This window comes from Oncorhynchus tshawytscha, linkage group LG10, assembly GCF_018296145.1.
Source record: "Oncorhynchus tshawytscha isolate Ot180627B linkage group LG10, Otsh_v2.0, whole genome shotgun sequence".
Lineage (NCBI taxonomy): Eukaryota > Metazoa > Chordata > Actinopteri > Salmoniformes > Salmonidae > Oncorhynchus > Oncorhynchus tshawytscha.
In genome coordinates, this window is record NC_056438.1 from 23330082 (window position 1) to 23355153 (window position 25072).

The 25072-nt window shown below is 39.6% G+C and overlaps 2 protein-coding genes across 2 annotated transcripts; both read right to left on the minus strand.

The window, feature by feature from the left end:
* Positions 1-4413: 4413 nt before the first annotated feature.
* On the minus strand, positions 4414-10909 carry LOC112259971 (leucine rich adaptor protein 1-like). Its single transcript, XM_024434697.2, has 2 exons — positions 10181-10909; positions 4414-6305 (listed from the first exon to the last, which is right to left on the minus strand). The coding sequence occupies exons 1-2, from the start codon at positions 10388-10390 to the stop codon at positions 5907-5909; spliced, it is 609 nt and encodes a 202-aa protein (XP_024290465.1). The 5' UTR covers positions 10391-10909; the 3' UTR covers positions 4414-5906.
* Positions 10910-11663: 754 nt separating this feature from the next.
* On the minus strand, positions 11664-23765 carry LOC112261046 (5,6-dihydroxyindole-2-carboxylic acid oxidase-like). Its single transcript, XM_024436401.1, has 7 exons — positions 23221-23765; positions 20407-20729; positions 19457-19661; positions 15833-16000; positions 15339-15518; positions 14282-14428; positions 11664-12442 (listed from the first exon to the last, which is right to left on the minus strand). The coding sequence occupies exons 1-7, from the start codon at positions 23573-23575 to the stop codon at positions 12252-12254; spliced, it is 1569 nt and encodes a 522-aa protein (XP_024292169.1). The 5' UTR covers positions 23576-23765; the 3' UTR covers positions 11664-12251.
* Positions 23766-25072: the final 1307 nt, after the last annotated feature.

The window sequence follows — 25072 nt, forward strand, 5'->3', positions numbered from 1 at the left end:
CTAACCCATATCCTGTTGATGCCCCTACTCCACTAACCCATATCCTGTTGATCCCCATACTCCACTAACCCACATCCTGTTGATCCCCCTACTCCACTAACCCACATCCTGTTGATCCCCCTACTCCACTAACCCGCATCCTGTTGATCCCCATACTCCACCAACCCATATCCAATTGATCCCCCTACTCCACTAACCCATATCCTGTTGATCCCCCTACTCCACTAACCCATAGCCTGTTCATCTTCATACTCCGCTAACCCATATCCTGATTATCTCCATACTCCGCTAACCCATATCCTGTTGATCCCCACTAACCCATATCTTGTGTGTCCAGTGTGTCACTTGGTGACAGTTTCCCATATACCACATGCACAATACCGTGTCTAATTCGCTAAAGTATCTCCTCTGGAAGCCCTTTTTCTTAGACATATGTCAGTGTTATTAATTGCTCCGGAGGAAAGTAATTGGGACTACGCCAACTTAAATGAATAAATAATTATATTGAACTTGTGTGATCTTTTTGACTTGGGAAATGGCTAGGCCCCCTGTGTTTGCTTCCCATGCGTATCTTTCACGTTCGGATGTAGTTCAGACAATGGCATGACTTTGCTCTTATGGGTTTATTCCATGTGAAACTGGAACTGAAATGCCCTATGAAATTGTGTATTTTTCTTCAGTACAAATATGTCTTTTGGAGGAAGGATCTTTGACATATACTTGGCATTTCAATTCAAAATTATTATGGAGACATACACTACCGGTCAAAAGTTTTAGAACACCTACTAATTCAAGGGTTTTGCTTTATTACATACTATTTAATATATTATAGAATAATAATGAAGACATCAAAACTATGAAATAACACATGGAATCATGTAGTAATCAAAAAAGTGTTAAACAAATAGAAAAATCTATTTTATATTTGAAATTCTTCAAATAGCCACCTTTGCCTTGATGACAGCATTGCACACTATTAGTGATCTAAGTTAGGATATCCCAGAAAAAGTGGCCTTACCAAAGCCTTAACAACATGAATACGGAATGATTCTTTGCCAAACAGGTCCGATTTATGACTTGTAGCATCCAAAACAATACTAACTTATCTGCGATCTGACTGACCGCATGGTAATCATACCATTGTATGGCATGAAGAGGAAAAACAGTACATAATACAACAGTCATGACATGACAGCACTGAAGGGAGATGATTATTAAGATAGTCTATTCAACCCCCTGGCTAGTTATAATGTGGTTCTTTAAGAACTCTGGCCTACAGTTTGAGCTGAATAACACATTATTGATAGAACAAAATACTCAAGATTACAGAGCAGAGGTGCCAAGAAAAAAGGTTCTGCACTTTTCAGTCGTTCTTAGCTCAAGGTTCGAGGGGAATTTATTAAGGAAGCCTTCATAAACCATATTCAGTACTGACTTTCTTGAAATATAAATTCATTCTGTGTTTACAATCTTTAAAACAATATTTTTTAGCCTACAGGCCTTTTTACACAAACACAATATACCAAGTAAGATATGCCTTTCTTTGACATCAACTTTTCTGTTCACATTAAGTTTTTGCTCAAATAGAAGGGGCATATGTCCCTTGTGATTCATTGGGTTGGCGCGCCTCTGCTGAAGGTGTATACTTGATTAACAAACTGTATATAAACTGCCACGCCCCACTCTGTGTCAAAGAAAGCCCTCTGTCTTTGCATTGTTTACATGAGCAACCAAGACGATGTTTAGCTGAGTCAGTATTTAAAGAGAGACTTGACTTGGTGAATGATTACGTAAAAGAGAGAGCTTTAGAATATTTTGTCACAAAGGTGCTTAAGGAATATGAGCACATGGAGAGAAAGTAAGCCTTTAATCTTCGTCTTGGAAATAAAAAATAGCAATGACTGTACATAGGTATTATACCCTGTCCCTTTTCTCAGAAAATCCAACACATAGAAGGGTTGTTAGCAAATCAACCTGTTCTTGTTTATTGAAATCTTCCAATTACTTTATGGGCCAATAGGTCTAGTCATTTATTTTTCCTGAAGGGGATTGTCAAAGAATTGCCAATGGCGACACAGTTAAGCTTGTTCGACAGGAAATGATGAGCAAATGATATCTGTTTTAATGGAAGATAGTCAACCAGAAGTCACACTGTCATTCAACACTGTCATTCAAGGCTTTCTGGCTTTCTGGGGTGGTTATTTTGGCTTTGTTTAGTCTTGACAGGTGGCTTAAGTGTGCCAAAGGCACTAAGAAGGTGAATTATACCTAATTCACATAGGATATTTGGTGTGTTGCCTGAAAAGATTATTGGGCATAATTGGTCCCCTTAGAGATTTTTTTTTTACCACAATCTTGTCAGCATTCATCTTTTATATCGCCATTGCTTGCCACAACTGATCAAGAGACCTTTAAAGATGCACTAAATCACTCTGCCATTTTCTGATTGCTAAAATTCTACAACAAAACAAGCAGTCATTGTGTCATTTATTCCTCTTATGGTGAATAAAAAGTTGGCTACAGTTAAAGTCAAACTGTTGTCAGATAGGTTCTGGTAATTTTATTGGGTCTTTTTGTGTAAAAAAAATAGCACGTGATTTTGCTATTTGGACCAGGTTGCTGCGATGTCATGCAGACTGCCATTTTGTTTATGCTTTTTCATAATGAAAAGGACAAGTTTGATGTCTGACAACAACAGCAGAATGTTCATGGTTTAATGCATGCCAAAGATGGTAAAATGAAAGGTGATGTTTATGCTGAGGGGTTGACATTACCGCAGTCATGACTACAGGCTTTGTTGTCTGCAATACCTTTCAGATTTAAAGAAAAGTTGACAAAAAGCTGGTGGGATGCTAAAGTTGGCGGAAAAACGTCTTGGTTTGAAAGGTATATTAGCTAAGGAAATTAGTTGGAAAATTAGTTAGTTAGGGGAATCAACAGTATTCTCAATTTGACCCTTTCTTAACGCAAGTACAGTGTGGTTTCAGACAATAAGGTGTGAGGCTGAAAAAGATGTAATTCATACACTTTCATCCCAATCCGTATGCAGTGATTAATAACAATTTCCTATTTCAGTTTATATGGTGATTCTCTGCACCTTCAATGCTAAGGAAAACATGTCATTTGAACCAGGAAACGTTATCATGCCCCGTGCAAGGGTATTTGTATTTATTTAGCATGCTAACCATCCTCAGAATCATCTATGACTCAGAGGCATTGTAGTTTGTCATTTATGCTAAAATAAAGGGAGAAGTGTCATAGTATGCAGAGTTAAATAGAGTACTGGAGAGGAATGTCCTGGGGCTGCTCATTGTACCACAAGGGCCTCTGCTTTCCAGTCTTGAAATGCACTTATCCCTGTAGAAAAGCAACAAGCCAGTGAGAATAATTAAAATGGACATAAAAAAGCACTGTGGTTAGCATTCCTTTTCTGTTTCCGTCTTCTCTCTGGCGTACATTTGTTTTGATTTACATAATCCGGCTATAATATTTTGTGATGAATACTCCCAAGGTTTATGTATAGTAACGTGATGCCTCGTCCATGAGAAGTTAAGTCATGTCAATCTTGAGTGTAATCCAAAATGGGTTTCCTTCCACTAATAGTTCAAATGTTTTAAAAAAGAAAATGTACTTTAATTTCATGAATTGAGAAGATATAATAGCCCTCTTTGCTTTGTGTTTTTTCCAAGTAAGGCCTAGATTTAATCAGATCAAGCGTTAACCGGCAATAGCATAAACCCGCATAGCTGATGTTTTGACGGTGTCGGAGGTGTTCCTGCGTTTGAGCTATCCAATCGGTGAGCAGCTGCTCTTGTGATCATTGTTACAAAGCCACACCCACCCCACTTGCATTAGAAGTTTAGAACGATAAAGAGTAGGCTATATAGAAATAATGATGCTCAAATTGAAAATCATTCAACGAAATAAGGGGGATTTATATCAGCCTAATCGAGGTGTAGATTATGTCTCACATTCCAGAGTTTAAACTTGTAAACAAGGCTGCATGGGATTTCTCTTAATGCGATTGCGTGCAGCAAAGCTTTAGGTATAATGCTGGGAGACGCTTGTAGCTCTAACACAGTTCCACCTCCGACACGTAAAAGCAACCACTATACGGGTGTCAGCTAGTGCGAATCTGATAGAATCTAGCCCAAACTGAGCACAATTTTCCATTGTACATTTTTCAAACTACCACGTTGGAACTTCACTCGTCTGACAAAAATGGAGCAAGACTGTCTCAGCATAAAAATGTGCATATGAGCGCTTCTGTGGTCTTACTAAATAATCCAAAATGGAGTCAATTTCTCTCCACTAATTGCATGTTACCACAAACAGACTATTAGCTGGCAATCATGCGAACCAGTGTGTGTGTGTTAGCGTGTATGTAGATTAAACTAAACAGTACACAGAAACTGAGAAAGAAGAAAATCACAATATATTATTTTCCCCAACAGACTTTTCAACACCAATAAAAACAATAAGTTACAATGTTAAAAAAGTAGGCAACATGAAGGGCACAACACACACAGGTCACGTGAAGACACAGAAAAGTGGAATTTAAAGCAAAATCATCTTTGTACAGAAATTAATGGCCTTACTTTTGTACTTAACTTTGTCAGTTACCAGTCATTAAAGTGTTGACTAGCTCAAAAAAATTAAGTTTATTAAACATAACCAAAAAAATACCATCTAGTAATTCAATTAATTAAGTGTTGTGAACTTCAAGATTTCCCGCTTTGGAACTTCTTTGCAATTAATCTCTTGTGGTAAAACAAAACAAAAATAAATTGTTGACCTGGGCATGGCAATGTTGACTGCAATCTGTCTAAATAAAAAAAATAAGAAAGAGCAAAGTACCTGTCCAATGTTTAGCATGTAAGCACATAGCTGTCAAAATCAATTGTTTATTTCAAATTGCACTTGGATGCTATAGCCTGAAGGAAATGTAGTATTTTTGCCCCACTAAACCACTCCAGACGATGTCTCAGCATGGAACCGCTAATGCTCCAAATTACCACTAATTCCTTATATACTACATTACCTTAGTTCTGATGGATGAATGGCTAACCAAAGACATGGTATCTAAGTGAAAAGGGAAACAAGACACTGAGGTATCAGATTCTTCGGAGTACAGTCAGTGTGCACTGAAAGAAAATTGTGAAAAATTCATCTAACTTTTGCCAAGTGAGCTGTGTCAATAAAAATAAAACAAACAGCAAAATTATTATTAAGAAGGTGCAATTCGTAAGTTTGATTTTCTGTTAAAAAAAAGTGGACTCCAACGCTCCTGAAAGAGCACTGCAAGCAACCACCAAGAATGAGGAGGATGAGGGTGCACTACTTAGCATTATTTTGTATTTGTTTTAGGTTGATTGTGGTTGCAGTTCCTCTTGTTGGGACAGATAACTTACAAATGGCACCTTTAACCTCCTATCAGTATGACAATTCAATCCTTAATTATGTTTAAAGCTCATCCTTACTTGTCTTTGTGAAGGGACAAGTAGCTAAGGTTTAGTGAGGTGTACATGCATTAGACAAAAAGGAATTTGGTTTTAAGATACAAAATAGCACAACTGTGAATAGTTGCCCTTTGTAAAACCACTTAAATGTCACTGTGACATCACTGTAGAACACTTAGCAGCAGGAAAAGAATGTAGGTCATCATGGGAACAAATCCATGTTCTATATTTCACACAGTAACTCAATGAACAAGCCACCTTATGAAACATTTCTAAACCACTCAAATTTCAACCAGTTGAAGTCCTAGTTCATAATTTAAAAGTGTTATCAAAGTTACCATGCCAACTGTATTTGATTTGATATGAATTTGAAATCTTGACAACGCTAGGCAAAAATAACCCTCTGGTCTTTGTCTGCGTTTGTATTAGCCTCATAGCCACGCAGAGCTATCCAAAGCAGTAGTACTCATCGGAGTCCACTCTGAGTCGCATTGTTGGCTTGCTGAAAGTCTCGTCCTCTATAACAGGTTTATCAGAGAATAGATCAAGGTCTGTCGGAGAAGTGTGTTCCGAAAGGTCTTCGGCTAACTCATCCAACGTATCCAGATAACTGCCCACGGATATCCCGTCCAATCCATCGCTGTGTCCGTCGTGCAGACTGGTGAAGCTGCCGCGTGAAGAGGTGTCATCTTGGCTGTCCAATAGGCTGTACAGGCTGCCTGTCAGGCTGCTTTCACGACTGGCTAGGCCCTCCTTGTCCTCCATCACCCATTTGATGGATTCAATGCCGTCGTTGATGGACATTAGCTGCTGCATCAGCTTGACATCGATGGCACGGAGGTGGGCCTGCGTTTGGTGTGAGAAGGAGATACATTTAAGGCCTTTATCGTAATAGATTTGGACTAGAAACTGGACAACTTCAAACCCACATGTATTATAAAGTCACACAATAACACACTTCCAACAAGTAGGACTACAATATTTACAAAAATATATATATTGCTTTCCTATTCCATTTTTGTGAGATGCCAACACCAGCATGTCTTTTGGTAATGGTGAAAAGCAAATTGCCCCTGGGGGATAGTAAAGACACCACTCTACTCTTTGGAAATGACATGTAGACAAAGACAAACAGAACAGGATGCCACAGGAAATCCTTCCATCCTTGGCATGTAACAGTAGTGGCCTGTGACTGCATAGAAGGACATTCTCGCCCAGATGCCTATACAGTACCACCATTGATTTACCATCGCAGCATGACAATCCCCATAGAGTCGGGGTGGGGGGAGGTTGTCTATGGTCTCATTCTGAAAGATTCTCCCAGGCTACCAGCGACAAATAGCCAGCCATTTATGCCAATGGATAGTTAGTGGCAGCAGTCAAAAAGCATTACGCCTGATGTCTGATACAATGTTCCCGAACAACTGGCTTTATAAAAAAGAGCCCTTTCTTGGGAGTGGATCGTGACAGGCCCCGTTTAGCTCATAATTCTGCCAGTGTTTGCTTTGCTGATATAACCCGTCCTCTATGTGTGCACACATGTTGAGCTGGAGCATAGTGGAATTTTACAACAGTATTAGCAGTGTCAATTAAAGTTGGTTCGAATGTGGTATTGAATCACAAGATAGGTTTAGCTAATGTGATTTACTGCTGCTTGCTTTTTAGTTTGTTAGTCATTAAACTTGATTGATTTAGCCACCCTCCAACAATACTTACAAGCGTTAAGTTTAAGATATTTTCTGAACTTCGCTTAAAACAAGTTTCATTATTCTGGGCTTTTGTCTAAAATGGGGCTATAGGCAATTTTTTTTCAACAAAATGTTTTTATCCCTATGTTATAACAATATACATAATTTTAATGCAATATTTGTTGAGGAATACACAAGATTTACATGGATACAGACAACTGGTTGAGTACCACCATATGAGTCATAAAACCCGGAAAAGGTTCCAATCATTTTTTTTTACCATTCATTTTTTCATGTGGGACTGCTTCATATAAGGTCTGTGTTTAGTGTAGGCTTACCCTGGAGAAAAGCAGCCTTGATTGGATTAAAGAATAAATTGAGATTGTAAGAGGTGACAACAGCACAAAAGCCTTAGATGGCCCAAATGGGGCATTCACTATAGTAGGGAGGGAACACAGCAGAGTACTCTTGTTGTCTTACAGTGCAATTAGAAAGTATTCAGAATCTTTGACTTTTTCCACATTTTTGTTATGTTACAGCCTTATTCTAAAATTGATTAAAATATCACTTTTCTCATCAATCTACACACAATTCCCCATAATGACAAAGCAAAAATAGGTTTTAATCAATTTTAGCAAAAGAAAACTGAAATATCACATTTACATAAGACCCTTTACTCAGTACTTTGTTGAAGCACCTTTGGCAGCGATTACAGGGTTGAGCCTTCTTGGGTAGGACAGGTGTGTGCCTATAGACAGGTGTGTGCCTTTCCAAATAACGTCCAATCATTTGAATTTACCACTGGTGGACTCCAATCAAGTTGTAGAAACATCTCAAGGATGATCAATGAAAACAGGATGCAGCACGTGAGCTCAATTTAAGTCTCATTACAAAGGGTTTGAATACTTATGTAAATAAGGTATTTCTGTTTTTAATTTTTAATACATTTGCCAATATTTCTAAAAACCTGTTTACATTTGTCATTATGGGGTAGTGTGTCGATTGATGAGGAACATGTTTTATTTCATGCATTTTAAATAAGGCTGTAACGTAACAAAATGTGGAAAAAGGGGAAGGGGTCTGAATACTTTTCGAATGCACTGTATATATATATATATATATATATATATATATATATATATATATATATATATATATATATATATATATATATATATATTTCCTGCTGATATGAAAGATATGTTCCCAGAACGGTACCGCAAGCGATGCGTGTTAACATTTATAGCAAGTGTCAGGGCTCTTAACAAATCTCCCCCAGCCAGAAGATACTACCATCAAAAGGTGCTAAAGGTAGTTAGCATCTATGAATGGGCTAACATGCGATCACAATTATAAGTCATCCATAAACTTCTGAGAAGACAAAAGTATAGCCTATGAACACAAGGGCAATAAAGTTGGATTGCCATCAGGCGTCTGGAAGTTATTGCATAACATGCTGAGTTAAGATATCACAGGTCAGTGAACGTTCAATATTGCCTAAAGCAAACAGCTGCAATAACCTTGGACAACAACCAGACTACTGCAGCTAAAAGCTCTTTTGTTAGCTTGGATAAATGCATATACATTAAAACCATTAGACAGTGAAAGCCCTGACAAATCCACGTATTCTGGAAAACTCACGATGGCGCATGAAAACCGGTAGTAATTTGAATTTGAAGCACGCCATATTGTTGAATGGCAAACATTTGCAAAGGTGGCTGTAACTAGCAAAGGATCATGGTCGATGTAGTCATTTTCATCCTGCTTAGAGCTGCTAGATAAAAAAAATATTAGAGCTGCCTAGATGCAAACCCTTAGCTGCACGTGCAATGAATGTGACTGATCTGTGTCAGCACATGGTCCTGTGTGACGTCACCTGTAGTAGTATAATGAATCACTATTTCATTAAATATCTTGATTTGTTGTGAAATAATTCACTGCGAGGATAGAACTTGATCATATTAAACTAATTTGAGCCCAAAGTGGCCATCTATTATTTATTTATTTATATATTATTTTTTTTCCCCCACCTTTCTAGCGATCCTAATTTACATATTCTTTCTAGGAAGACCAGGGCTTTTGGCACCACTCCGTTGCAACCAATAATTTATATACACACTAGATGAACATTGGGAGTGCTGTGTTGAAGCCACCATGCCTCCATCTTGGCACTCCCTCACCGGTGTTAAAAATATTTTGGAAGCTATAGAAATGCATTTACATTCTACATTTGTTTTTGCCTAATTTGTTTTATTACAGACACCTTAATGCATATTATGTGCGCTAAACATACAAATAAAAAATGAAATAATATATTTTAACAAATGTCCTTAAAGTAGAATTATTTTAGATGACTAATGTTACTCTCTCCACTACACCAACAAAATGCTTAAATACATGTTAATCTAGTCTTTAATTGAAATACTGTTTAATTTCATTCATTCCTATGGAGGACTGCTCCTACTGGGGAGTGCCAATATGGCTGACCAGTGGTTCAAGGCCTCTCAATGGCCAACACATATCATCCGAAATCCAGGGTTTATATATATATCATTGGTTGCTATGCAGTAGCCGATTAGCAGATACTTCACGCTCCAGACCAGACACTGGGGGGCTGGTGTAAATTGCACTTAATGCAATGCATCACTGAATATAAAGAAAGGTTTTGAAAATGCAGTGAACTGACTTGAAAAAGCCTGGTCGAATTGCAACAGTACCTGTTTTGTCTGCTTTGGTAGTCAAAAAACGTTATCAAAGGCTTACTGTATGAAGCACAGGAGGCTGGTGAGGGGAGGATGTTTCATAATAAATGCTGGAAAGGAGCCAATGGAATGGCACATGAAAAATATGTGATTGATGTGTTTGAAACCATTCCACTAATTCCGCTCCAGCCATTACCACGAGCCAGTCCTCCTCAATTAAGGTGCCACCAACCTCCTGTGGTATGAAGCAACTCACTGATCCAAACCGACAGGGACAGACGGAATTAAATATATTTGTAAATATAGACGCATCTTTGGGAAAATCACTTACCATTTCCTGTCTCAAAAATAACATCTTGCTCTCCAGTCGTTTCAAATCAGCAGAGTTCGACTGGTTTTTCGGTGTCGCCAATTTTGTATCCTCATGTTTGTCATGATGATTATTTCCTCCTGCAAGGGAACGAATGAGACTTTCAGGAACTTTGCGACCCAACTTTGTCTCAATATCTTTAAAATCGCGTAAGACGTGTTCCCCGTCCATTGTAGAATTACTGTAAGACTAGGCCTATAAACGAAATATATATATATATATATATATGTGCTACGTTTTTCAAAATGTGCAATAGGAACATCCGAGAGAGCAAATTATAGGGTTCAGTGGCTTGAGGACTCGCGCTGACTTCACGTTCAAAGAAAATAAAAGGTCATAGCCTTGATGGTTTTAAACTTTCGAAAAGCCTTCTTATCCGTATGCGTCTATGAATGTTTTAGGATGGTCTGAGATCCGAGGTTGAAAGCGACTTCTATATATCTATAGGCACACAGTTGCAGAGAAAAGTAATTCAAAAACAAAGTTGCCCCATCCGATTATTCTCACCAATTCAAAATATAGTGTGCAATCCACAACCAAATAGATACATATCCCGTTATGATGCCTACTGCAAAGCCACTACACTCATCCGTGAAAATTGTCGTTTTGGAAGTCCCGTCCGCCGGTGTCAGTCGTGTCCACTGAAACAATAGTCGAACAGCACAGTTGGATAACAGCCACAGAGACACCCATATGGAGCTTATGAACCCAGACAGGTGGGACTTTGAAACCACGCCTGTTTGCTGTAATCGTAAAGCAACTGTCACAGCATATGTTTTGGTTAATTGTGCACAAAATACATCCATATGGTAACCTACAGTAATTTACTAATCATCAGTTCAATCATACAAACGACTAAATTTACATTTTATGCTAGCAAATTAGGTTACAGTAAGCGGTCTTTCGTGCTGATTGTATTTCAATTCAAACCAATAGGCCTGTAGCCTATTTGCATAGTTGTAGGCTACATCGTTATTAGGCTACAGTTTTATTATACCAGCATAATAAAATCAATACATTTTAAAAGCTATATTTTAAAAGCAAACTAATTAACCTAACCTATCTACGAAAAAAGTATTAAAATGTCTGCACTCACTACTGTAAGTCACTCTGCATAACAGCGTCTGCTAACTGACTAAAATGTTAATGTAAAATCTAATTAATGATCATATATGTATTCAAAGCAACACATTTTGCTTTGATTGACACTGTCCTCTCCCTCACTACTCTGTTCAAGTTGTATTCGACTTCACTTCTACCACCTTGTGGCAATTCATGGAAATGTACATTTACTTACACCAGAGTGTGAAACTAGGCTATTCAACTTTTTACATGTGACCCTGTTGTTTTTCTATTCTTTAAATTATATTTAAGGAGAGTGCTTATGTATGAATTATGACATTACACTCCACATGTGTTGCAGAAATTATAATAATACAAGAACAATTCTTAATCTTTTATTTTCTTTAATCAACTCATATTTTCAATGGAATTTAAAATGTTCAATTTTGAACCAAAATGATTCAAATAAAATGAAATATGTTTACACATTTACAGAAAATCATTGTTATCCTCAGATTCTATAGTTATACAGGTCAAAGCATTCCGTAATAGTAATAGTAGAATGAGTGACAGGGTCGATTAGATTCCATATTATGAGTAATACAGTCAATTAGATTCCATTTTATGGACTACAGCAGTTGTGGTCAAACTTGGCCATGAGAGGACGGGCCGCTGTGTGCAGGTTTTTGTTCCCGACCAGCATTAACGCACCTAATTCTACCCACACTGCCACCCTCCATTGCCAACATTTGACCACTCCCGGAATATAGTTTGTGACGCATATTATACAGCATTTGAAATGATAAAAACATGAATTTGTCATCTAATTACATAACTGCAAACATGTGACACTCAGCTAAGCCTGAATCAAGTTCATTAGTCAATAAACAAAAGAAAACGGACAAAAACAGGGAACTACACATTTTCTGTTGTGCCCTAATGAGCATGACCCTGCAGTTTCACATTCAGCTCAGACCACGGATTGGCTTTTGTCGTCGTCATAGCGTTGGTACTGTTCACCCAGCAGGGGCTGGCGGCCCTCCAGTTTGCTGTAGGAGCGGGCGCGCACAACACATGTGGTGGCAGCAAAGATTACAGCCACGATGACCAGGGCCGCCACCATGGCAATGGTGATGATCTCGGTCAAAGTGAAAGGAGCAGCTATAGTGAGGAGACAAGATTTATAACAGTTACATTTGTAATTGTATGGAATGTGACACTAGCAAAGAGTCACACACAGACAGACAGATGGACTCTAACCGTGGTAAAAAAAAAAAATATATATATATATATATATATATATATATATATATGTACCAGTCAAAATTTTGGACAAACCTACCCATTCAAGGGTTTTTCTTTATTTGTACTATTTTCTACATTGTAGAATAATAGTGAAGACATCAAAACTATGAAATAACACATATGGAATCATGTAGTAACCAAAAAGTGTTAAACAAATCTAAATATATTTTAGATTTTAGATTCTTCAAAGTAGCCACCTTTTGCCTTGATGACAGCTTTAGACATTCTTGGCATTCTCTCAATTAGCTTCACCTAGAATGCTTTTCCAACAGTTTTGAAAGAGTTCCCACATATGCTGAGCACTTGTTGGCTGCTTTTCCTTCACTCTGCAGTCCAACTCATCCCAAACCATCTCAATTGAGTTGAGGTCGGGTGATTGTGCTGACCAGGTCATCTGATGCAGCACTCCATCACTCTCCTTCTTGATCAAATAGCCCTTACACAGCCTGGGGGTGTGTTGGGTCATTGTCCTGTTGAAAAACAAACAACTGTCCCACTAAGCACAAACCAGATGGGATGGTGTGTCGTGTAGAATGCTGTGGTAGCCATGCTGGTTAAGTGTGCCTTGAATTCTAAATAAATCAGTGTCACCAGCAAAGCACCCCCACACCATCACACCTCTTCCTTCATGCTTCAAGTTGGGAACCACACATGCAGAGATCATCCGTTCACCTAATCTGCATCTCACAAAGACACGGCGGTTGGAACCAAAAATATCCCATTTGGACCAAAGGATAGATTTCCACCGCTATAATGTCCATTGCTCACTTTTCTTGGCCCAAGCAAGTCTCTTCTTCCTATCGGTGTCCTTTAGTAGTAGTTTATTTGCAGCAATTCACCCTGAAGGCCTGATTCACATAGTCTCCTCTGAAAAGTTGATGTTGAGATGTGTCTGTTTCTTGAACTCTGTGAAGCATGTATTTGGGCTGCAATTTCTGAGGATGGTAACTCTAATGAACTTATCCTCTGCAGCAGAGGTAACTCTGGGTCTTCCTTTCCTGTGGCAGTCATCATGAGAGCCAGTTTCATCATAGCGCTTGATGGTTTTTGCGACTGCACTTGAAGAAACTTTCAAAGTTCTTGAAATGTCCGCATTGATTGACCTTCATGTCTTAAAGTAATGATGAACTGTCATTTCTCTTTGCTTATTTGAGCTGTTCTTGCCATAATATGGACTTAGTATTTTACCAAATAGGACTATCTTCTGTATACCACCCCTACCTTGCAACACAACTGATTGGCTCAAACGCATTAACAAAAAAAATTGTCATCAAGGCAAATGGTGGCTACTTTTAAGAATCTCAAATATAAAATATTGTTTTACACTTTTTTGGTTACTACATGATTCCATATGTGTTGTTTGATACTTTTGATGTTTTCTACAATGTAGGAAATAGTACAAATAAAGAAAAATCCTGGAATGGTGGACCATCCTGGAGGTGTCCAAACTTTTGTCTGGTACTGTTTAACACGTGGACCACATTGTTATATAAATAGTAGATAAGACAAATATCCATAATGAATTTATATTGACAATACACATCTGGCCATCCAGCCTGTATTTATATTGGCAATACACATCTGGCCATCCAGCCTGTATTTATATTGGCAATACACATCTGGCCATTCAGCATGTATTTATATTGGCAATACACATCTGGCCATTCAGCCTGTAGTTATCTTGACAATACACACCTGGCCATTCGGCCTCGTAGGAGTAGCCAAGGTTCTCAGGGGCTGTAAGAAACATCTCAGCGTTGGTCACTGGAGGCCAGAAGGGAACCATGTTGTACCCCCTGTTGTGACCAATGGGGGCATTCTCTGAAGGATAGACTGCAGAATCTGCAAAATATATCAGCTAAGAGTCAGCTTCTGAACAAATGGCCCTGACATACAACAAAAAAAGCCTCCCAGAGCTAAACAAATGTTGCATAGTGGTGTGTGTATTATGAATCTTAGTTTACAAAGTAATCATGTAATTGATTTGTTATTACAATTTTACCATGTCATTTAGAAGTAACTACAAGGTAAAAAGCAACCTGTAAAATACAGCATATTCAACAAACACATACAGTGAGTGTACAAAACATTAGGAAATCCTGCTCTTTCTATGACATAGACTTTCCAGGTGAATCCAGGTGAAAGCTATGATCCCTTATTGATGTCACTTCACTTCAAATTCACTTCAATCCGTGTAAATGAAGGAGAGGAGACCAGTTAAAGAAGGATTTTTAAGCCTTGAGACAATTGAGGCATGGATTGTGTAAGTGTGCAATTCAGAAGGTGAATGGGCAAGACAAAATATTGAAGTGCCTTTGAACAGGGTATGGTAGTAGGTGCCAGGTGCACCAGTTTGTGTTAAGAAATGCAAAGCTGCTGGGGTTTTCATGCTCAACAGTTTACGGTGTGTATCAAGGATGGTCCACCACCCAAAGAACATCAAGCCAACTTGACACAACTGTGGGAAGCATTGGAGTCAACATGGGCCAGCATAAATGTGGAATGCTTTCGACACATTGTAGACTCCATGCCCCGACGAATTGAGGCTGTTCTGAGGTCTAAAGGGGGGGGGGGCTGCAACTCAATATTAGGAAGATGTTCTTAATGTTTTCTACACTCAGTGTAGATTAGTTGGCAAAAGGATGGAAGAGCATCATATTTTCAGACAAGCAAGCATAGACAAAGATACTAGCACAGGAAGACAATGATCAGGTCTTGAACATGACATCAGTCGTAGGATGGGATCTATTACCTGGGGCGTGCCTCCTGAGCCACTCGTCAAAGATGGCATCGGTGAAAGTGTGGAGCAGCACGAAGATGGGGTCGTTAGGCGAGAGGTGGGTCTGTCCGCCTGTTCCATTCAGAAACAGGTGGGCCAGGTTGTGAAGGCTCCGTACCACAGGGTCGTAGTTTCCCTGGGGGGCACTATAGCCTGCGCACACAACACAGTAGTTTGAGATTAAATACAGGAAATCATGCTTAATGGATGTGAAACTCGCCCATAGCATTTTGGCTGGAGTACATCAGCGACATCACACCTTCCCGGAGATGTAAAGCTCACGGAGTGACAGATTTGCCTCTTTCTCTGTTGGCTAAGACGGTTGTGTATGTCAGCATTCACAACAACCCTCAATGTTCAGTTGAGGGTTGTAAGCATATGTACAGTATGTGTAGGTGTCTGTGATATCTGTGTGCATCAATGTGAATAACTGCATCTATTGGTGTAGACCAGCAATAGCCACTCACCCTCGATGGTGTTCCTGAAGCTCTCTGAGGAGGTGGAGTAGTAGGGAGGGGTGTCAAAGGTGTTCACCTGCAGGCAGTCTGCAACATCCTGGGGCTCAGGGAGACGCTGCACCATGGGGCGGGCCACGTTACCTGCTGGGTTCCTCCTGATGGGGGTGGTCTCAGTGTCTGGGGGGGAGAGAGGAGAGGGTTAAGAGGGGTCTCAGTAACCTGGGCTAATAGAGGCGATAGTAAATAGGCTTGGGAAGTTTGCAAGTGCTAAAGGACACACCCGGGCCCAGTTTAAATACTATTTAGATGCTCCTTTCTTTCAGTCTTCCTTCCATTCTTTCTTCCTTCTTTCCTTTCTTCCTACTTCCAACCTTCCTTCCAGGAATCACCCTGTTGGAGAAGAAGGTCCAAGGCCCCCTCCGCTTTGAAACCCTAGTTTCAAGTTTTACTGTCACATTCACAAGTACAGTGAAATGCATTTCTTGAAAACTCAAAACCCATCAACGCAATAATCAATAACATTGTAATACTCGGAAGACCACACAAGAAAGAAGAAATATGAAGAACACAATAAGAAAGTAAACATAATATATACAGTTCAAGTACCATATTTACAATGTGCTGGGATACTGGTGTGATGGAGGTAGATATGTATAGGTGTAAGGTGACTATGCATCAGGATATAAGATGAGCTGAGTAGCAGAAGCTTGTATGTGAGTGGGTGTGTGTGTGTAGAGTCAGTATAAATGTATGTTAATATTATGTGTGAGTGAGCAGATGATGGAGTGTGTGTGTGAGTGTGTAGGGCTCTGTGAGTATACATAGAGAGTGCAAAAATGTACATAAAAGGTTAATAAAGACACAAGGTTTACTCAGTCCGTGTAGCTATTTTGTTAGCTATTTATCAGTCTTATTGCTTGGGGATAGAAGTTGTTCAAGAGCAAGTTTGTGTCAGACTTGATGCACCGGTACTGCTTGCCGTGTGTAAGCAGAGAGAATAGTCTTTGGCTTGGGTAGTTGGAGTCTTTAATGATTTTCCGGGCCTTCCTATCATACTGCCTGATATAGATGTCCTGGATGTCAGGGAGCTCGGCCCCAATGATGTACAGTACTGTAGCGCTATTCGATTGAGGGTGGTGCTATTGCCATACCAGGCAGTGATGCAGCCAGTCAAGATTCTCTCAATGGTACAGTTGTAGAACACTTTGAGGATTTGAGGGTCCTTGCCAAACTTTTTCAACCTCCTGAGGGGAAGAGGCGAGCGTGTTTGGACCATTTTAAGTCTTTTGTGATTTGGATATGGAGGAACTTGAAGTTCTCGACCTGGTCCACTGCAGACCCGTCGATGTACCCGTTTCCGGTAGTCCACGATCAGCGCCTTGGTCTTACTGATGTTGAGAGAGAGGTTGTTGTTCTGGCACCCCACTGCCAGGTCTCTGACCTCCTCCCTGTAGGCTGACTCATCGTTGCCGGTGATCAGGCCTTTCAAACAATTGTGTTGTCAGCATACTTGATGCAGTCGTGGGGGAACAGGGAGTACAGCCTGGCGGTGAACAGGGAGTACAGTGTGGCGGAGGTGATGTTGCCTACCCACACCACCTGGGGTCGGCCTGTCAGGAAGTCCAGCATCCAGTTGCAGAAAGAGGTGTTCAGACTCAGAGTCCTAAGCTTGGTGACGAGCTTGGCGGGGACAATGGTGTTGAACACTGAGCTGTAGTCGATGAACAACATTCTCACATATACTGTAGGTATTCCTCTTATCCGGGTGGGTGAGGGCAGGGGAGGGGAGGGTGGAGAGCAATTGAGATTGCGTCATCTATGGATCTGTTGGGGTGGTATGCAAATTGGAGTGGGTCTAGGGTGAATGGGATGGTGGAGTTAATGTATGCCATAATCAGCCTCTCAAAGCACTTCATGATTACAGAAGTGAGTGCTACAGGGCAGTAGTCATTGTGGCATGAAGCCTTAGAGTTCTTGGGGACAGGAATGATGGTGGTCATCTTAAAACATGTGAGGATTACAGACTGAGACAAGGAGAAGTTGAAAATTACAGTGAATATGCCTGCCAGCTGTTCTGCGAACGCGCCCTGGAATAACGTCTGGCCGCACCGGCCTTGCGGGTGTTGACCTTATTAAAGACCTTTCTCACGTTGGCCTTGGAGAGCGAGATCACCCAATCCTCTGGGTCGGTCACAGCCCTCACACCCGGCACAGTGTTGTTGTTGTCAAAGCGTGCAAAAATGAGTTTGTCTGGTAGAGAAGCATCGTCGGGCAGATCACAGTTGGGTCTTCCTTTGTAATCTGTAATGGACTGTAGCCCCTGCCACATGTCTGTGTAATATGATTCCACCTTATTCCTATTTTGTCCTGTTGCTCATTTGATGACTCTGTGGCAGTCATAGCGAGACTTGTACTTGTTCATGTCCTCAGCCGTAGCCTCAGGGTTGTCTACAATAGCTCTGTGTGCGGTAGCCCTGTCCTTTGGTTTAGCTTCAACTTTGGTGTTAATCCAGGTCTTTTGATTGGGGAAGCAGCAAACCCTCACCGTGGGGACAATGTCGCTGATGCATTTCCTAATGAAGCCAGGGATAAAGGTGGTTAGCTCGTCAATGTTATCGGCGGAGTCTTGAAACCTATTCCTATCAGCACTAGCAAAGCAGTCCTGTAGCTTAATCTCTGATTCTGGTGACCATTTCTCAACAGAGCGAGTTACAGGTACTTCCTGTTTGAGTTTTTGATTGTAAACAGGAAGCAGGAGTATGGAGTCATGATCTGATTTTCTGAATAGCGGACAAGGGAGGGCCTTGTATGCTTGCTTGTGGGTAGAATAACAGTGGTCTTTATCACCCCTAGTGGTGTTGGAGAAGAGTTGATGGAAGCTGGGCGTAGATTTTCTTGCTTTTTTCTTGCTTTGTACAGTTCGTTAAATGCCAGCTTGTTATTTTTCTTGTCCTGAGGTGGAATGTAAACAACAATCACAATAATAGCTGAAAACTCCATTGGGAGGTAGAATGGTTGGCATTTGACCATCAGGTATTCCAAGATGGGTGAACAGTGGGTTGAGACTTCCACCGAGCTGGAGTTAGCACACCAGTTGGTGTTGATTTAGAGGCAAACCCTTCCCCCCCTCAATTTCCCCGACTCCACTGTCCTGTCTGCCAGATGAATGGAGAATCCATCGAGTTGGATAGCCATGGGGGGTATCTTGTCCGACAGCCATGTTTCCGAAAAGCAAATAATATTGCAGTATCGAGATTCCTGTTGGTAGCAAATCCTCGATCGGAAAATAAAGTACACAATAATCACAAAATAGCTAAATTGGGTCGGAGCTTGCCAAACGGCGGCTATCCAGTACGGCGCCATTTTTGTCTCGTTGTCAGACAAGGTGTTGCGCCAATAGCACCAAAGTATGAATAGTGAACCGGGCGTAAGCAATGATAGTAATGATAGCAAACAAGTATCACAATATGGAATGGTGACACAGGTGTCCCTGTGAGCATGTTTCTATAATTTCAATGACTTTTACACATTTTAACATTTCAGGAGGGTGATCTGATCCTAGATCTTCTACCCACTATATAGGGTGTTTTCTTTAAAACTTAGAAGGATATAAGCGCACTACTGAATGCTTACTGTTGCAGATGGTTCCCAGTGTGTCATAGTCCTCCACACTCTCACAGATCACCCTCCAGTTGGAGAAGATGGAGTTGGTGCTGATGGAATTTATATTGAGGTTGCTCCTCGCTCCCAATAGGTCATCTGTGCAGATGTCACAGGTGCTTCCACCAATGGCAAAGTTCCAGTAGGGCAGGGCAAAGGAAGGGTCTTGCAGCATATTCTAAATTGAGAGTAGGGTTAAAATGAATTACATAAAGGGCACACAATTACAATCATTAGTTTGTACAATTAGAAACCACAATAATGAACTGCAAATAAAATTGTTACAAATGGTCATGGAGAAGTATATCGTGCCTGCATTATTTTAATCCAGCAACATACAGCTGTATCACAATCTCAATATTTAGATGCACCTGATTCAACTTTTTCCATTGTATGAAATAATGATTTGTCTTTATTGCTGAGGCCTAATATAGCTGGCCTACTGACATCCAAGATAAAGATCTTTGAAAACAATAAACAGTCGTTTGTCAGTAATGCCAATTAGTAATGCATAATTCAAGAAGTAACTTGGGCAACAGATGCTCTTTTGTGCCCTATTAGATGGGAAATCTAGGCTCAGACTAGTAAACGCTTAAGCACATTTTCTGCAAAGCTTGCTTGATTATGGTACAACATTGCTTCATCTCTAAAGATATCCTCAGGCTTAATGCGGCACTAATTCAAGCAAACAATAGGGAAAGTGAAATGACTATTGATGGGTAATAAATAGGCCCAGCCTACAGATTAAAATGGATTTTGCTGGTGGTGAAAATCCATCATACCATTAGATAACGGACTATTATATTGTGATATCCAATTGAATATCAGGCACACTAAAAAAGTAGTTATTTGCATTATTATTTACTATTTCAGTTCATATTACATGCAGGGACATGCATGTAATTGCTGGTACCCCATCTCACCTGCATGTCGCGCTCAAATTGGAGCAGGTGAAACCTGTGCCAGGTCACAAAACCGGGACCTTCGTGAGAGAAGTCAACTCCGCCAAAGCTCGGCTGGCCGGACCCCAAGAAGGTCTTGCTGACCGAATAGTAGTGGGTCCACACAAAGTAATTATAGATGGTGATGTTCTCAAACTGCGGGGTGTTTCCATCGGGTCCGAAGACATCCTGGTATCGCCGCGTAGCTATCACAATGTCCGGATGTACGGTGCGCTTGGCCTGGTCTAGTGCGGTCACGAAAGCTCGCTTCTGATCCGCACTTAGCTGCATCACGTTTCTCCGGACTGAAGAATTAAAGAGAAAAATAACATTTCATACGTTAATGGGCACCTTCTTTTGTGGAAATAAATTTAAGAAATTATTGGGCATGTAACCTATCCGCAGTCACCGTTAATCTTTACGCATACACCATTGCCTGAATATGAGGCAAAAAGGTAATTGTATCAAACATAAAATGCAGCTATATGTAACGACATTCGTGTCCTTTCAAAAAAAAAAAAGTATGCTTTCCATAGTCTGTGTAGAAATGCGGCTTTCAACCAGTTGACTGGCAGTGCATAAAGTCAACCTTCACTCAATGACATAGTAAACGACAATCTGGGACTCAAATTAGTGTGATATGTTACATTTGGTATAATATTAATTTGTGTATTTCCATCATCATATGATATGCTACGAATTACAATTAATATAATATGTTACGTATTACAATTTGTACAATATGTTATGAATTAGCTATACATATGTTGTGACTATGTTAGCTAGGTGGCTAACGTTAGGGGTTAGGGGCAGGGTGGGAAATTAACACCCATCACCAGCCAAATATGGGTAGATTTTGTTATTAGCTGGTAAGAATGTCTATTTCACCAGCCACGTTGGCGTGGCACACAGCATTTGGGAACCGTTTTTTTTTCAACCCAAATGTTGGTCAAATTGACCTGAAAGGCTACTATAAAGTGTGACTTTGTCCTCCTGTTTCTTGGCTAATTACATTGCTTTATTCAAACGCTAAACTGTTTTTCAATATTAGTTTTGAGTTTGCTGCAACTGTATGCTGGTAGAGCAGACATGAGATTATCATCTTTGACAGACAGGGAGTGCCGTTACCATAGTAATGGCCACCCCTTAAAGGGGTAGCTGAACATTTTTATCAAACCTAATGACTGAAATATTTGGGGGTAAATTGTGCTTGATTGAACATGGAACATTCCAAAAATGTTTTATTCCAGTTGTCATTTCTTATCGTTAAAACACTCAAATAATCGTATTGTGGACCTACATTTTTGGTTGTACTCCTAAATATCAATGTATGTACTCCTAATAAAAGAAAATCAGAGTTAAAGCCCTGAACTAATACTAATAAATAAGTCGTATCACTCAGCATTTTGTGGCAGGGCAGGCACTTTGTTCATTCTTGATGTTCATTTGTAGAACTGTTTACCTGTTTTACTTTTTACTATTGTATCTAAATTATTTATTTTAACATACATTGGTTGAAAGACTCAGGTCACAGAAATAAAATTGAATTGAGCAATATACCACATTACTTCTTACGACTAATACATTTCTTGTTTTAAAGCATGCTCATTTGTTATATTTCCACCCTGGTTAGGGGTAGGAGTTAGGTTAAAGGGTTAAGGTTAATTTTGGGGGATGGGTTAGCTAACATGCTAAGTAATTGCCAAGTAGCTAAAAGGTAGTATGTAGTTGTAAACTTGATAATTAGCTAAAATGCTAAAGTTGTCCGTGATGAGATTCGAACACGCAAACTTTGGGTTTAGACATTCGCATCATTCTTCTTTCGTTTTTGCCTTAAGTAACCTTCTGTCATATATAACCATACCATACATCCAGGCCTACTAATTTGAGCGTCCCGGATTTTCGTCTACTATGTTACGTCTAGTCTATGACAACAGCCTGGTAAAGTACGGCGCATTGGTGCGGTGTATAGAGGTTTGTTTGTGATAGGCTATCATTTACTTATTTTCAGTAGTGGAAAAAGTACCCAAAATGTCATACTTGAGTACAAGTAAAGTTACCTACGGCGCATTGGTGCGGTGTATAGAGGTTGTTTGTGATAGGCTATCATTGACTTATTTTCAGTAGTGGAAAAAGTACCCAATTGTCATACTTGAGTACAAGTAAAGTTACCTTAATAGAAAATGACTCCAAGTAAAAGTGAAAGTCACCCAGTAAAATACTACTTGAGTAAAAGTCTAAAAGTATTTGGTTTTAAATATACTTAAGTATAACAAGTAATTATAATTACTCAAATATACTTATGTATCAAAAGTAAAAGTATAAATTGTTTCAAATTCCTTATACGGCACCATTTTTTATTTATTTAGGATAGCCAGGAGCACACTCCAACACTCAGACATAATTTACAAACGAAGCATGTGTTTAGTGGGTCTGCCAGATCAGTGGCAGTAGGGATGATCAGGGAAGTGTGTGAATTAGACAATTTTCCTGTCCTGCTAAGCATTCAAAATGTAACGAGTTCTTTTGGCTGTCAGCAAAAATGTGTGGAGTAAAAAGTACATTATTTTCTTTAAGAATGTAGTAAGGTTAAAGTAAAAGGAGTCAAAAATATAATTGGTAAAGTAAAGTACAGATAACCCCAAAAACTACTTAAGTAGTACTTTCAAGTATTTATACTTAAGGACTTTACACCATAGCTTATTTTATTCAACAGATATGTGGACTGGTGATTTCAATTAAATTAAACTGCAACATTTGATTATTTGTTTTAAAGTGGGATAAAACAAAACGTACCGATAGCGACGGGTTGGTCACAGTTTAACCCGGCTAATCCATGCATACAACGGCCACAATCATAACCGGTGAAATTCCCGTTGCACTGGCAGGTTCGGTTGAAGTAGCGGATGGGCCAACGTTCACGGTCATCCCGTCCATCGTGGGTGTACTGGGGGCCGTGTGGACTTGCGTCTGTCGCTATCGAAATACACTGTCCACGTCCTGTGGCGGATCCGCAGGCGTCATTCGCGACCCCAAACGGGGATGGACAACACTGACCACTCCGAAGTCCCTCCAGAGTCACACATTCCCTCGGAAACTGCCCGCGCACAAACAGGGCGCCGAAAAGCACCAACAAACCGTACTTCCACATAGGCAATGAATAGGCAAAAATACGCACACCAGAAAGTTATCTAAATGGAACAGTGGATCAACGAATTCTCTTTCTTCAATCACACTCTAATAGAAGTCAGTACCTTACTAGAAACCACATCACTTCATAGTTGATATTCTGTGCGCACTTGTGTCCTCTCAGTGCGCACTTGTGTCCTCTTGTAGGCAGCTAATTGCCCACACACCATCCAAATAAACCTCTAGCCTTTAAATACCACATTAGCGCATGACTGGATGCCAGGATTTCTGATCCCCTCGTGATCACATCACATTTCCTACCGGATTGAGAGGGATAGAGGCTAGGCAGTCATGCACACGATTTTACTACTAAGCAGTCATGCACACTATTTTACTACTACGCAGTCATGCACACTGTTTTACTACTACGAAATACACCAACATTCTGAGAAGGATATTTGAGAAGGATGTGATTTAACATGGTTAGAAAGTACATGACATAGACCTAAAACAGAATTTAAGCACACATGTCACCTGTGCAAGCTATTGAGTTAATGCTGTCCTCCAGTTTTCACCACATCAATTAATGTTCATGAAATTCTAGACCAATTTCACCACATTTTGTCAAAAGGTATTACACTTAAAATTACATGGCCAAAATAGTATTTTCCTGGCGGGTTCATTGAAATCCAGAAATTGGTATGGCAGGTGGTCTCTAATGGTATCCTAGGCCTGCCACTTTATGAAGTGATAAAGTACGCTGCAATAAAACTGTTGCCTGCTACTTGGTTAAGTGTCACTTAGAATAAAATGGAACCATATTTACGTTATTATGCCTGCATATATTTATGTGGATCTTATCACTAATAAGACCGACTCATCTTCATGTTATTTTCTAAGATATAGCCCACCTAGGCCTGACTATCATTGAAATAGTGTTAATATCATTACGATATAATCATAATATTAGTCATTTTCTCAAAAAATAAATAAAATAATGATTTATTTAACAGATAAAACGTTTTATACAAAGTTAAAGGTAATACAAGGTAAGGTAAAACAAAAAACATGTTTAGTGTAGGAAGGAAGGAAGGGGTGCTGCGTGAGAAGTCAAAAGACTTTGGTAACATGTTCACATTCTAACATGAACTCATGATCCTGTGTAAACTATTAGGAATTATCCAAAGGAGAGGCCTGTTAATTTTTACATTTTTTTCTATATTTATGAATAATGGTAGAATACTGTGAAATGACAGGGATACACTTATATTTAACTTTCGTCGTGTAGAATAGGAAATGTCAGTAAATGCGAAATACATGAAACTTCCTGTATTTTTACAGACATGCATCCCTTTTCCACAATAAGCTGTAGAAATAAAGTAATATACATTATAAAGAAACAACTACATTTACCATTGTTTTATGGATAGTTTAGTTTTACATTCTAAATGCAGATAATTAGTTTAAAAAAAATACTATTTCCGATGTTTATAAACAGTATAAAACTATACAAGAGAAT